The sequence below is a fragment of the Mastigoproctus giganteus genome, chromosome 14 (assembly GCF_048544385.1).
Source record: "Mastigoproctus giganteus isolate SK-2022 chromosome 14, ASM4854438v1, whole genome shotgun sequence".
Lineage (NCBI taxonomy): Eukaryota > Metazoa > Arthropoda > Arachnida > Uropygi > Thelyphonidae > Mastigoproctus > Mastigoproctus giganteus.
In genome coordinates, this window is record NC_143588.1 from 89,523,140 (window position 1) to 89,538,178 (window position 15,039).

At 35.9% G+C, this 15,039-nt stretch overlaps 1 protein-coding gene across 1 annotated transcript in view; it reads right to left on the reverse strand.

The window, feature by feature from the left end:
- Naa60 (N-alpha-acetyltransferase 60) overlaps positions 1–15,039 on the reverse strand; it is a 93,779-nt gene that overhangs the window by 53,316 nt on the left and 25,424 nt on the right. Inside the window, exons 2-3 of the mRNA XM_090388451.1 lie at positions 11,294–11,445; positions 180–350 (exon numbers count right to left, since the gene is read on the reverse strand). Of these exons, the coding sequence (XP_090244577.1) occupies positions 180–289 (110 nt within the window). The 5' untranslated portion in view covers positions 290–350; positions 11,294–11,445. The remainder of the gene's footprint in view (positions 1–179; positions 351–11,293; positions 11,446–15,039) is intronic.

The window sequence follows — 15,039 nt, forward strand, 5'->3', positions numbered from 1 at the left end:
TGGGGCAAAACAGCAATCACAAAATTTTTCTGGGAACACTGATTATGTTTAGAATAGGGACAATCCAAGAGAAAGAAGACTTCCAGTCACCCCATCTGAAACTAATGAAAGAATTAGAAAGACTGTAATAAATAAAAGCCATTTTTGTACTTATAATAAATGTCCATTCTTGTACTTACTCTATAGGGAACCATTCTATACAGAGTCGCTTAACTTCTGGCACATCACCTGGACACAAAAATCTCAACTGCACATTGCTATCACTGCAAAGTGGCACTTGCTTGCTCATTCAGCTGTCCATCACAAAGGCTGGCAGCTCAGACATGCTACTAATTTGTCTGAAGTCATTCCTTTATGATCCAAAACAAATAACTTATCTGATTTAATTTTCTTAATTTTTGTGTTTAATTATATTAACAGAATATATAACAATATATGCAAATATACATTTTAAAAATTGTTAATTCAGTAAACATTCAATAAATAATAAACATGATGGTAACACAATATAGAAAATGCATTTAATAAATACAGTAGACTCTCGATTTTCCAGGATAGATGGCAAAAATAAAATCCCTGATAACTGATTTCCCAGCTAATCCAAAAATATCGAAAAATGTACAACAATGTACCTAAAAAATATGGTGACAGATAAAAAACAAAAACTTACCACGCCATTTTCAAACTTTTGAATAATTAAAAGTTTTTGTTCAATTGAAAGCACAACTCTTTTGCATTTACCCATCATTTTCATGATTTCTAAACAAAAAAAAATATATTTACTATAAAAAAAAAATTGACACTCCTGACATAAATAATGAAACAAAATTTGTCTTTTTGCAGTGCGACGGAACACAACAATGCACGCAACACACTAAAGCAAACTAAACATTTGTTCCCTTTCTATTGTTTTTCTGAGCAGCAGGTATGAAAACAGCTGGGGGTTGCGGGATAATAAGTGCCATTACATTCATCTCCCAATCACGTCTTATAATGCCGCTCTTTTCGCTTATTTACAACTTGCAAAACATCTGTTTATACTTATTCTATTTATTACTTGAATTTTACAATTTCCAGTGGATGTTTTTTTTTTTTTTTTTTTTTTTTTTTATTTTGGGGTCTTGAAGTGTCCCGGTTAATTGAGAGTCTGCTGTAATGAAGAAACTAAATGCTAAGTGTGTTTTAGCATGAAACGGCACTAGGGGTTTCTCCCATATCCGCATAGTATACATTGTGGGTATGAAACAGAACACTGTCAATGCCATAGGTTTAAAAGTGTATGGATTTTGTATATGTGTAGTGTCGTGTACCATTGTTATTCTAGTCATTTAGTCGCTGGGCCCCTAATGGGACCAAACATTGCCCACACTCTGCCCTGTGGAGGCAGACCAGGTACACCAGTATTATAGTTATCTACTCTGGCAGATCAGGTCATTCCACATAATTAAATGAGATTTCAATGGGTAGGACCTAAAAAAACCCACACAATGCTATAGATAGGGGTCAGCCAAAAGTACTAGTTATTCAATTTGATGATATTAAGTTTTTGGATATAGAGCTCAAGCAATTTAGAGATTATTCAGATGCCAGTTGTAAGTTAGAGAGGGGGAAGAGACTGAAGGTTGGGGGGAAGACAGAGATATGGGGTCCATAGAGATGATCCCCAAGTCAGTGGAACAGACCCAAGACCCACAAGAGGAAAGGGGGGGGCAATGGGAGGATACCAGAGGTCTCTTCTCCCTCCTGCCCCATGAATGGAGGCAAAGGACCATGCAAGGGAGCATGGCCAGGAAGGCCTAATGCTAAAATGCAAAATGTTTTAATATTAAATTTGACTTTTTAAAAGATAGAATATTACACAATGTTGGCTTCTTTTTATTTTGAAAAAAGAAAAAAAAAAGTGCCATATATTCATTCAAACAATATATTATATTTCATTGAGAAGGCCTCTGGAATCAGGAACTCTGTAATGCTACTAAATAACACTGATTCGAATCTATAAAACACCTTTCTTATGATAATATAAAATAAAATAAAATACATGCATATTGATCATATAACTGCGTATTAAAATATTAAAACAAAATAAAATAAATGTTGTATAACAAGAATAAAATACAATAAAATATATAAAATTAAAAGCAATAAAAGTTGTTTAAAATCACTAGAACCACTAACACAGGGGCTTTCAGCAGCAGCGGCCACCTTCATCAGCTATAATGGTTGCAGGATGACCGACAATCTATATGTACCAAATACGTCTCAGCAGGTCTGCGACATGAACTATGGTGTCTGTGCACGGTTCAAAAACAAAACAAAATAAAACATTTTATTTTATTTTAATATTTTAATATACAGTTTACGATCAGTACGCATGTGTTTTATTTTATTTTATATTATCATAATAAAGGCATTTTATAGATTCAAGTCAGTGTTATTTAGTAGCATTACAGATGAATTGGAATATATTATATGCAGGAATGGAGAAACTTGCTTGTCAAAAGCAAACTAAAATTTAAACAGGTCATACACAATAATTACATTTAATAAGCCTATAATTATAATAATTTAACAGTTTACGACATTTACACTTACACAGTTTCACAGATGCAAATAACACTACACAAGTTCTATTACAAATACACAAGTTCTATTGCAAAGTTAAATTTCAAAACCGATTCTAAATAAATGAAGTAAGTTGCTATTCACTTCAACAATAACTGTTTGTCGTCTTCACTAAGATGATTAAAATTCAGCTGCAGCTTTTCACTTTTTTTCCCAGTAGAGCAGTTATTATTAGTTATTATTTGGTTTTTAGGAGCATTAGCAACTAAGGCCATATTGCTCCAGGGATATGCAGTGATTCATTTCCTGACCTTTCCGCATCCTCCGTATTTGGTGGGTACGGGCTCCAACCCCGGTCTAATCAAGAAGCGTGTGCTACGCACTGCTGCTCCTACCCACCTGGTTACGGAGGCACCAGTACAGTAGCAGTTCATTACCATAAGTATGGCCTATAATGAAAATTATGCTACAGAGAAAGTAATACTCAGCTTTTTGCAATAAAAAGTGCTTTAAACTGCACTTGATAATGAACTTTTTTTTTTTCTATACATGTTTTGGAATTGCAACAAATGACATAGCTCATGTGAAAAAAAAAAAAAAAAGAAGGCAAATAACTCATGTTACTAAATACACAAGCATAATAGGTGTTGTAGTAAGCCATCCTCTTGTGAAGCCTGTACCAACTGTACAGGCTCAATGCTAGTTGACACTCTTGAAGAATATTCACAAAACATTCACAAACATTAAAATAAATGAATAATAAAAAGTTGATTTAATAAAAGCATTAAAAAGTATTTTTAGATTTAGGCTATTTGTCATCTGGACCTTTTTTTTTTTTTTTTTTTTGTCATATTTGGGCTGAAAGTTTTGAATTTGATGTTTAAATTGGACTAAGTATTATCATTAAGATTTTACGATTTCTAAACTTAAATTTTGCCTAAAAACATATGTAAACCATTTTATTTGAAGGCAAAAACAAAACTCTGCAGTTGCAGAGCATTATTGGTTGATGGAACACGACCTGAATCCCAGACGTGATACCAAGGTGGCTGACCAATCCTGCCACTACTATCAATGACTATGGCTTGAGTCACTGCACATATCTGGTTGTCATAGTGTTTTTAACTGCAATAGAGGTGTGTGGCTACACCAATCATGGAGTCTGCAGTATTACAGCATGACAAACACTGGCAATCAGTCCATGTATGCAGCCAGCATCTATCTACAACAATCACCTAGTTCTACACTGTAATGCTTTAGCATTCACATATCCTTGTGCACGCTCTCTCTTTTTACTCAACATGACTACGCTCTGCACATTCCTTTTGTAACATTTTATATTTATGTATGTATTCACACAGCTGACAAACAGATACTTAAATCTCAAAAGCTCCTGTTAATTACTTATTAAACCCAGTTACTTTTCTTATCGGTTGCACGGAGTTTCTTTACTCAGTTATGGAACCCAGTACCACAGGCCTCCTTAATTTTATTACTGCTGTTTATTGAGAATGTCATTACTCAGAGATCTGCTTACTGATTTTGCCTAATTGTCATACACTTTGTAGTGGCTGTATCTCAGTAAAGAGACCCAGGTTCGTATGAACTTTGTTTGTTTTACTTGTTTTTGACCAAGATATATGTCCCATTAATTGCTGTTATATAATTACGAAGCATTCTGATAGTCTTACATACAGGAGAAGTATAAGACATGATACAGTAAACCCACACTTCAATGAAATTCAATTTAATGGACTTCAGAAATAACAGATGGCATCCACTGAACTGGGCTTTTTGTTTGTACAGGACTTGGTGATGTAACTGCCTTATTTTGATGGTATTTATCTTCAGTTAAAATATTTTCACTGATAGGACTTATTCACCATCGCCTTCCACCAGCCTGCCATAAGGGTCAGATATCAGTAGGGTGTCATCTGAAACTCCAGCAAGGGTGCTTGAGAAACCTTTGAACTCTGAGAAAGCCTCAGCCAGAGTCGCCACTATGGGATAGCAAAATCTCAAACTCTTCGACTTTACACAGCAGTAAAATACAATATTATAGCTGTGCTTATTTGACAGTACAGCACTTTTTCATAACACTGTAGCAACTTTAAAGACTATATATACAGTAAACCCCCGCTATTCGCGGTATCTGTATTCGCGGTTTTGCGTATTCGCGATCGCCGATTTAATATAAAATGAAACCTAAAAAATGTGAATTTTAAAGTGCCATGAATATTTTCCGCCATAAAAAAAAACATGGGAGTGGCTAAAATTATCTTTCCCGGTCAAAACAGCGCTCAGTGGGTGGGGGGAGAGGGGTGACAAAATCGCGAGCGTGGATGTTTCTCGCTAATCCTTGTTCAATATGTGTTATGCGCTTGTCATGGAAGGTTTCGTCGTTTGCTTTTAATTTATATGCTTATAAATTGAATAAATTTATCAATTTATAAATTGATATGCTTACAAAAGTGATAAATCTACCGTTTTGCGGTGAAAAACAGACTTTTTCGAGTGTGTTAACGGAAGAAAGTGACTTTGTTGTGGACAAGTTCTTTCTAACCCCTACAAAAATATCACTACGAATAACAAGAGAAATGTGAAAATATCAAAGAAGGTGATGACATTAGCGAAGAAAATTGAGTTATTAGATAAAATTTCTAATTCCTCAGTGGCAAAACATAAAATCAATGAGTCAACGGTACGATCAATCAAGAAATCGGAAGAAAAAATCCGCCGTAGTGTCCGTGAAAACGCGCTAATTGCTTCAAAAATTTCCTCTGTAACTTGTGATGTTAAATTAGAAAACATGGAAAAAGCTTTAAATCTGTGGATAGAAGACCGAACTCAAAATAAAATTCCGTTAAATTCACTCATCATTCGTGAAAACGCAAAACTCCTTATCAACGCTTTAGCGAAACTGGTGATAGCACTGGCGGGATAGGTTTTTTAGCTAGCAAAGACGCTGGTTTGAAAGATTTGTTTGAAATTTCTAATAAATATTACATTTAATATTAAATTGTTTCTTATTTTCATTTCGATGCCATATGCTTGCATTTCACTATGTACTGTCTATGTATATAGTCATATTATGAAGGTACATATAATACATACATAGACAAAATTTTAGACTAGTTTTTCTTATATATTTCATACTTTGGAACGGAACCCCTTTATTACTATGGGAGCCATAACTCAGTATTCGCGTTTTCAGTATTCGCGGCATTTCTCAGGAACGTAACCCCCGCGAATAGCGAGGGTTACCTGTATATATATATATATACATACACACATTTCTTTCATATTTAATAGACAATCAGATTTACTTGATACACCTTATACCCATATAGCCCATTTAATCAAGATTTCACTATGTGTAAAAACTGTGGCATAACTTACAAAAACACAAGGCATAATTCAGAGAGAGTATCACAGAAAGAATAGCTACAATATGGAAATAACTAATAATATCTTTGACATTGCAGTGCCAATGATAATAAGGACATATGGGTATAAAAAGTATTATTGTAAAAATAATTAGTCTGTGTGTCTATCAATATAATAATAATAATTGACCCCTCAGAGGGGTCGGTTCGAAAAATCAGAGACAGTCTCCCGAGGATGACGGTGGAACTAGTGGAGCTGTCTCCTGTATGGCTACCACAAGAGAAGGGCAAGACCATCCAGCCCCACCAACTGGAAGTGCTACCTGTGCAACTTCGCTAGTGATCACCCAGGAAGGGAGAAAATGCCAACGCATGAAGTGGAGCATCGAAATGAATACATGCATCATGCAAGCATACTACAAAATAACGAAGCTGGAGACCGATACAACTTACAGGGCAAGACTGCATACCAAGTGGCTGGAACAATTCCCGAATACTCAGGTCATCAAACAGAGAATAGCGGACCAGAGAAGGACCATCGTCACGAAGAACCTGATAGCTCCTGCAATTTTGGAAAAAATCAGCAGGACGTGAGCGATCAATTACAAAGGATAAAGAATATGGAACCAGAGGAGGAAGAATATACCACCACCGAACCAGAGGAGGAAGAGCAAGAAGAAATACAACCCATAGCAGCTGAAGTGGAAAGAGACGAGGTCATGATATCCAGAATAGAGGATGAGGGGAAGAAGGCCCTAACAGAATCTGAAGGAATGGACCCCACAAAGACTCGTGATACTGCAGCAGAGGCCAAATAGAACCTTGTGGAGAGTCACAGACCACCTGAATCGGCACACAATACTTTAGCAATGGTGCAACACTGTTTTTTTTAAATGGTTATCCAGTTTTTTTCTCTGATCGCTCACTGAGAGTGATGGTAGATGGCTCTTTGTCTTCTAACTTTTCCACTAATGCTGGTTTCCCCCAAGGTTCAGTTCTTTCCCCTACTCTTTTCCACTTTTATATTAATGACCTTCTTCCATTGACTGGGCATCCTATCCATAGTTTTTCCAATGATAGCACATTGCATTCCACTTTCCATTTTGAGAAACCTTGACCTGCTCAATCAGCTTCAACTTCTCAAATATCTGCCACCAATTCCTTAAATGAAGATCTCCAGGTAATTCTCTAGTGGGGCAAAGACAACTTAGTTGATTTCAATCCTTCTAAAACCCAGTCTTGTTTTACATCTCTCAAAAAGGATTCTTCTGCTCTTGCCTTTGGTGACACTCCGATTTCTAGGCAAGTCGATATATCTCTTTTGGGGATTATCCTGTCTTATAATCTCTTGTTACTAATGATCCGGCACAGATCATTCATTTACCTACAAGAATACCGGACAATCCTAACCATAGAGCCAACATGCTTGATCTTTTTCTCACAAACAATCCTTCTAAATACACGGTCGAAGTGAGAGGTCCTTTAGGCACCTCAGATCACAACTTGGTGATTGTCTCTTCTCCACAAGCACATTACAAATATTGCTTCCTCCGCATCTAAAAACACTTGGTTTTCTCTTTCGTTGTTGGCATTACTTTTCTTCCACACAGCTGTTCACTCTGTAGAAATCGCAAATCCGCCCTACCATGGAATATTGTTCCCACTCTGGAGTGGTGCTCCCCAAAACCTCTCTCAGGCTTCTTGATTCCATTCAGAAGAGGGCAGTTAGGTTAATTAATGATTCATCTCTAACAGAGTCTCTCCACTTGCTGTCTCATAGACGTACTGTTTCTGCTGCATGCCTTTTCTACGGATACTTCCACGGGCACTGTTCTTCTGAATTGGTTTCTATTATTCCCGCTCTCTCTTTCAAAACAGTCTGAACACGTGCCGCCACCAGCCAACATCCACTTACTGTCCAACTTCAAACTCACAGAACCAACTTTTCATCTTCCTCGTTTATTCATTCAACTGCTGTTTTCTGGAACAACCTTCCTTTGTACGTATTTCCTGAAAATTACAATCCTAAGAAGTTCAAGTCTAATGTCAACAAATATCTTATTTCATCTTCTCAACCTCCAACCCAAGCACAGTACCAAGTACTATAGGTTCTAATACCTCTCGTGTTGGGGTTTTCATAAAAAAAAAAAAAATATATATATATATATATATATACATGTAGTGGTCCACAAACTTGTTTTGATTTTTGAAAGGGTCCGTAAATCTCAGTAGTTTGTGAACTGCTGCTCTAAGCTAATCTCCCTGCACTTTGCAAAAGAAATGAGTATCAAAGAATACTAAGAGAATATGGAAAAAATGTTAAAAATATGGTTGTATTAAACAATAGTGGTGCTGTCTCTGCAGCTACAAGAAAGCCACAGCCAGTGTCAATTATTGACATCAACATTTTTTTCCAATAAGGTGTGTTTTTATTCAAATGGATAAGTGAAAGTGGTCCCACGTGTCAACACTGGCATGGCAAACTTTGCTTAACTGCACTCTGTTTCATGAAATTTTGCAGTTTAGAAAGTGCTAACACACTCTCTCTTTTAACTATAAATTGGAAATGAAAACTTTATTTTATCTCTATGTAATAAGTGAAATTTTCTAATAAAAACCTAAAACATTTGCTTATTTTTGTAATTATCTAAATATTTAAAGAATTACATGTAACTTAAAGTTGCCTGTTGACACCAGGAATACTGCAGCAAATTTCAAGAAAAACAGGAATTTATAAACAGTAACAGCATAAGTATAATTCTTCAATATTTTCTTTTGTATAATTCTGTGGATGTGTAATTAATACCATGACATTTAATAAATATTAGGTAATACATATATGAGGTGTAATCAAAAATTTCAGTAACTTTGTATCTTGAAATTGGCTTGTCACAACATATTCAATAACTGTATATATTCAGTAATGCATGTTGTTGTTGTTGTTATTTGGTTTTTAGGAGCATTAGCAACTAAGGCCATATTGCTCCAGGGATATGCGGTGATCATTTCCTGACCTTTCCGCATCATCCTCCGTATTTGGTGGTCGTGGGGTCGAACCCCGGTCTGATCAAGAAGTGTGTGCTATGCACTGCTGCTCCTGCCCACCTGGCTACGGAGGCACCCCAGTAATGCATGAAGCACATGTTTATTTGTAGTCAGTTTGAATTAGCATCCATGAATAGCAGGTGTTTTATGTTTTCTGTCACATATTAAAATGAGTGATTTTACTGAGAGTAAATGCATCGAATTTTGTTTCAAATAGAGGGCAAGTGTAACAAAAACCCACAAAATGTGAAAAACAGTTTTCAAAGAAGATGCCATATGTTGTTTGAAGACTTTTCAGAAAGTCAAAAAGTTAAGGAGGACCAAGATTGTGGATTGTCTGTCTAAGACAATCCACACTCAAGATGTTGAATTGCCCTTCAACTTCAAAAACCAATAATTCACTTGCACCTGTTCATGATCTTATCAGGAGTGATGAACCTTTACCTATCTCTTAAGTTGCTTGTGAAATTAATATCTCTTGTGGGACATGGCAATCAAGTTTCATACACAATTTAGGAATGTGACTTGTTTCAGCCAAGTTTGGGCCACACATCCTCACTGATGACAACAGACAGTGGCCCTATCAACGGAGCAGGAAAGTAGTGTAGTGCACGTCATTATCTGCAAAATATGTTGCTACTAATATTAAGCATAGGTGACTTGAGACTATTTCCTGGTGATGTTGAGAAAAAACTGCACTTTGGTGCTCAATTTGAAAATGTCTGAGGGTTTGCCCTAATCATGAGAGGAAGCTTGTGACAAGAACTTTTATCAATCAATTCAGAACTGGAGAAATTACAAAAGGCTCAGCAGGGAGAATTTTTCTCAGTGTGGCCCACTTGTTAACAGAAGTGACTGTTTTTACAGAGAGGAGATATACTTGAATAGAAGGAACATAACAATATTTGCTGATACTATTTGGGTAGTGTTTTGGAAAGCTACTAGTTGGGCAGAAGGATACTTGTTGGTATTGGTGTTTAACAACACAAGGGCTGCTAGGACCAAGGTGTGCCTGGGGGAGAAGGATACAGAGACTAATACTTTATTGAAAGCCAGAAGCAGAGATGAAATTGATTCCTGTACTGCTTCTATTAGGAAATGCTGTAACCTGGAAAACAGGGATGAAGGATTACAAGGCCTATTGGTGTAATCTTCATAGAACATGCAGTTATGTAGTTAGTTACTAAGAGCACAAATAGACAGACAAATACTTGCTTATAAAGTAATACTAGAAGCATTAGTGTACAAGCAAGTATAACCTAAGAGCACAGTAAATAAATTTCATGAATTTGAAGTACCAGTTAAGTCACAAATGATTTTCAGTGCACAGGAATATCATTACATGACATCACTCTGATATTAGGGATATGGAATTTGAATATGGTTAGCAAAAGGCATGCAGAAATATAGGCGTTATGCTTTTGGTTAAGAAGTACATTCTAAAACAGTAGATCTGACAGACACAAGCTATCTGTGTAATATTGAGTCAGTCTAGTGCAAGATAAGCATTCAGGGGAAAAAAAAAAAAAAACTCAAAAGTAGGAGTAAATTAAAGTTAAGGACAAACAGCTGTGCTAAATATGATGAAAAAACTATACAAATAGATTGACCCAGCAAATTAGAATGTCCTGTCACAGGGGATTTTAACTTTCCAGATACTGAATAGGACTTGTGGAGAATTCACTTACTCAATAACAGAACATTTCTTGATTACTGGAAGACAACTTTCTATCTCATAATCCGTTAAGACTACAAACTGAAAAATTTTAAATAGTTCCTTTATTACAAAAGTACTGAACTGCCCACAGAGGGTGCCATGCTCCTGACTTGTTGATTTTTATTTTGACATTATAGATCTAAGTTAACCATATCAAGCAAAAGCAAGCTGAAAAGTATACAAAATGGGTCTATCAGTTACAACAGACAGAAAAGAATAAATGAATTTGCACTGAATAGAATATCACCCTTCTGGATATATGAATTAAATATAGCAGAATAATAAGATAATAGGATATACTTCAACAAAACAAGATGCAAAACACTCATGACAAGCAATCAAAATGGGCAATTTCATTAACATAATGAACACATTCATGATTTCTATTTCACATAGATGAAGAAAAACAAGCTAAATATCATGGTTTCCAAGTGATCAATAGAAACTTATATCATTTGTGTATAATTCAATTCATTACAAACAACTGCTGGCAGAAAAGAGTTAGTATATGGCCTGTGAAATATCCATTCCAAATATAACATATTAAGATAGAAGTGAATTAAGAGCATATGAAACCCACCTACTTCCATTTTCAGTTTATATCAAATTGAGCTGCAATCCAGATTATTATCATTGCTACAGGATTATTATTCTCCACGTCAAAGCTTTTCCTGGCCATTTATTGACTAGTTCACAACACTATTGTTTCCATTATCTTCATTATGGGTATTACTGCAATAAAAAGTTGTCACATTCCACAGCAAGACAATAAAAGAAATATAAAAATTAAAATTCCAAACTCAACTAATCAAACAATTCAGGATTCCTTGCTAATCACCTGAAATTAACCCCTTTTAAAAATGAACTTTTAAATATTTGAACATTACATTTCATTCTCTAACAAATTTTAACTGCAGTTAGCATTATGATATATAAATTAATTTTAATTCCAAATTACATCACTTTTTAAAAAAATATATAATAATTTTATTTTTACACATATATTTAAGACACTACACTACTGAAAATATTAGTTTTTGCTTTCACTTAAAACACAGACACTTTTCACAAACAGATGTTCACAGAAGTCTTGGCATCTCTCTCTCTCTCTCTCTCTCTCTCTCTCATTTTATCCATGTTGTTAACTCCACATCTTTTATTTATAAAAGGCATAAGTAAGGTACCTCTATGAATAAAACTATTCTTGACTGAATTTAACACCATAATCTAAGCCACTAATTTCCCATACTGGCATAGCATATACATCAAAATTTTTCATTTGCAAATATCAAAAGTAATAAAAAATATTTGATAATCAACAATACATCAGTTACACAGTATACAATTTGTTACAACAAAAGGAGTACCTCTGGGTGAACTTTTTTGTTGCACAAAAACAAATTTATAAATTTGTGTGTGCTATACAAAATATCCATGCACAAACCATTACAGACAGGGAAAGAAAATTTTCAAATAAGATGCACAAAACATTAACAAATGTTTTGTTTGAAACTGTTAATGCTAAATTAAGAAAAGCAGAGGCTGGTAAATGATGTAACTAGGAAATCATATCACAAGCTGTTACCAGTTTATTGTAGACATGCCATGACCTGAACATGGTTTTTAACCCTTTTACAAATATTGCATGTAAAAATGATTTTTTCATGTCAGCTCAAAGGAGTATGATGTATAGAGAGTGTTTCAATTAAAAGGCAATAAGGTTTATCCCACATTTAGACTTTCAAGTTGGACGTCAACCAGTGCAGGCATATGGCACATTTCAGCACTTGATTGTATATGGTGGCTGTGCATTTCGAAACATCATAGCAGGTTAGTTTTTGGAATAATTTTGAGATTTTGTTTCTTTTTATTTAATACACTAAACTGTAGCTAATATATAGTTTGAATTCCTACAGTCACATAGGTTAGTTTATTTTTGTATTAAGATAAATATTTAGAAAGCTACAGCTTGATATTCAGAAGGCCTTTGTTATCAATATTTTGGCAAGAACTTCGTAACTGTCATTTGGTAGTTTAAATTTAACTTCACTAGTGGTAAAAATTTTGTTAACAGTAATTTCTATAATACTTTGTTAATTTAATTTCTGTAACATATTGTAAATTTAAATTTTGTAATCTTTCTAAAGTTCAAATTTTACCTTAATAATGGTTGCTACAAGATCCACTTACAATACAAAGCCCAAGGATATTATGACTCAGATGGAAATGCCTGTGAGCATTTCCAGTGTTAGTCAGAAGTTCATCATTTGTACACCCCTTCCCATTTTACCCATCCATTCGTTCCAAATGTTTGTCTAGTTCTGCCTTGAATTTATTTAAACTATCAACTTCCACAATGACAGATGGAAGTTGGTTCTGGCAATCAACTACCCGCTGGCTACAGGAAAATTTCCTGACATCTATTCGACAACTGTCTTTTCTCAATTTCAGTTTATGCTCCCTCAGGTTTGTAATCTGAGCAAGAGGAAGAATCCCATCACATTCAGCCTGCTCAATCCATCCAAGGCCTTATACACCTCAATCAAATCGCCTCATAGGCGCCTAGTCTCCAGACACTGCAATTTGCAGAACTTAAGCCTTTCAGCCTTTCTTCATAAGAGCACCCCTTTGTTCCCCTCACCAGTCTTGCTACCCATCTCTATACTCATTCTAGCAACTCTACATCCTTCCTAAAATGAGGCTTCCAGACCTTTACACAATACTCAAGGTGTGGTATGACCACTGCCTTATACAAGAGGATAACCACCTCTTTATCCCTGCTTGCAAAATTCCTATATATCATTGATAAGACCCCATGACCTACTTTGGCAACCTGTTTGCACTGCTCAGAAAATTTCATATCTGACTGCACAATTACCCTCAGGTCTCTTTCATTCTCCACTACCCTGAATGTAAGACCACCCAGTTGATACATTTCCATGGGGTTACTGCTACCCATATGCAGTACTTTGCATTTGTCAATGTTAAACTTCAATTGCTACTTCTCAGCCCATCTGCCCAACTTTTCCAGATTCTGTTGCAGCAGCATACTATCATTACTGTTATTAATAACCCTCCCAACCTTTGTATCATCTGCAAACTTTGACTTAAGCTTGATCTATCTTCATCAATATCAGTGATAAATATACAAAACTGGGGGACACCAATAATAACATTAGTTCCAGGTAGAACTAATTAATAACTTCCAGGTAGCGCTTGCTACCTGGAAGTCTCGTCTAAAACATTGATGGAACTGATATTTGAGTGACATTCAAGTCAAGTGGCCTAATTTCAGCAAAGTCCAGTTGGTCTGTGACAGCTAAATCCTCTGCTTACATCTTCACGATGGTGGGAGTGTTAGTAACCCTGGGTACAACCCCAATGTGCAAGTCATAAAATACGGCACCTAGCATACTGGAGATGACCATCCAGGTGCAAACCAGCATAAGTAAGGGGGGGTTGAGGTGTAGTGGCCACACCACATGGAGGAATGCTGCCCCCCCCCTCTGTGTTACCAGGCATAACAGGTTTTAGATAGTTTTTTGATGCAATACTATCACTTTGCTTATTGAAGGCTTAAAGTGGTTCCCCCACTTCAAGCCTCCAATTGTTAAGTTATTTTGGTTTTTAGGAGCATTAGCAACTAAGGCCATATTGCTCTGGGATATGCGGTGGTCATTCCCTGACCTTTCTACATCCTTCGTATTTGGTGGTGACGGGCTCGAACCCCGATCTAATCAAGAAGCGTGTGCTATGCACTGCTGCTCCTTCCCACCTGGCTACGGAGGCGCCCCAATTGTTAAGGCTCCATAACCAAGCATTGGAAATCCAGAATCTCTTCAATCATGCAGTACAATTGATGTCCTTTGAGGTTATGATGGGCATCATGCTGACATTCAATCATCCTTACATTTCAAGAGTATAACTCAAAAACAGTGTTCACAGGCCCGAACCTATTGGTAACTCTCTAGGAGGCTTCCAGATCAGCTAGTGTATAATATCACTGACATTACTCTGCCACGTAAAGACTGCAGGGAGTCCAAGCAGTGTGTATGCAGTCGGTACTGTCAAGATTACGTTATGTCAAGGAACAGGGTATATTCTTACCATGTGTATACCATATCCAAAAATTTCATTACGTCATACAATATGTCCTCGCCACCTTTTCTCACTTCTGAATAAACCATGAATTGCCAAAATAATAGAACAAATTTATCTGCTAAAAGATTTAATCCTTCCAAATATATGTCGTCTCAGTTCTAATCTCAATGATGTCCATTTCCACTTGCAGTCTGCCAAACCCCATGTACTTTTTCTGATAGAACC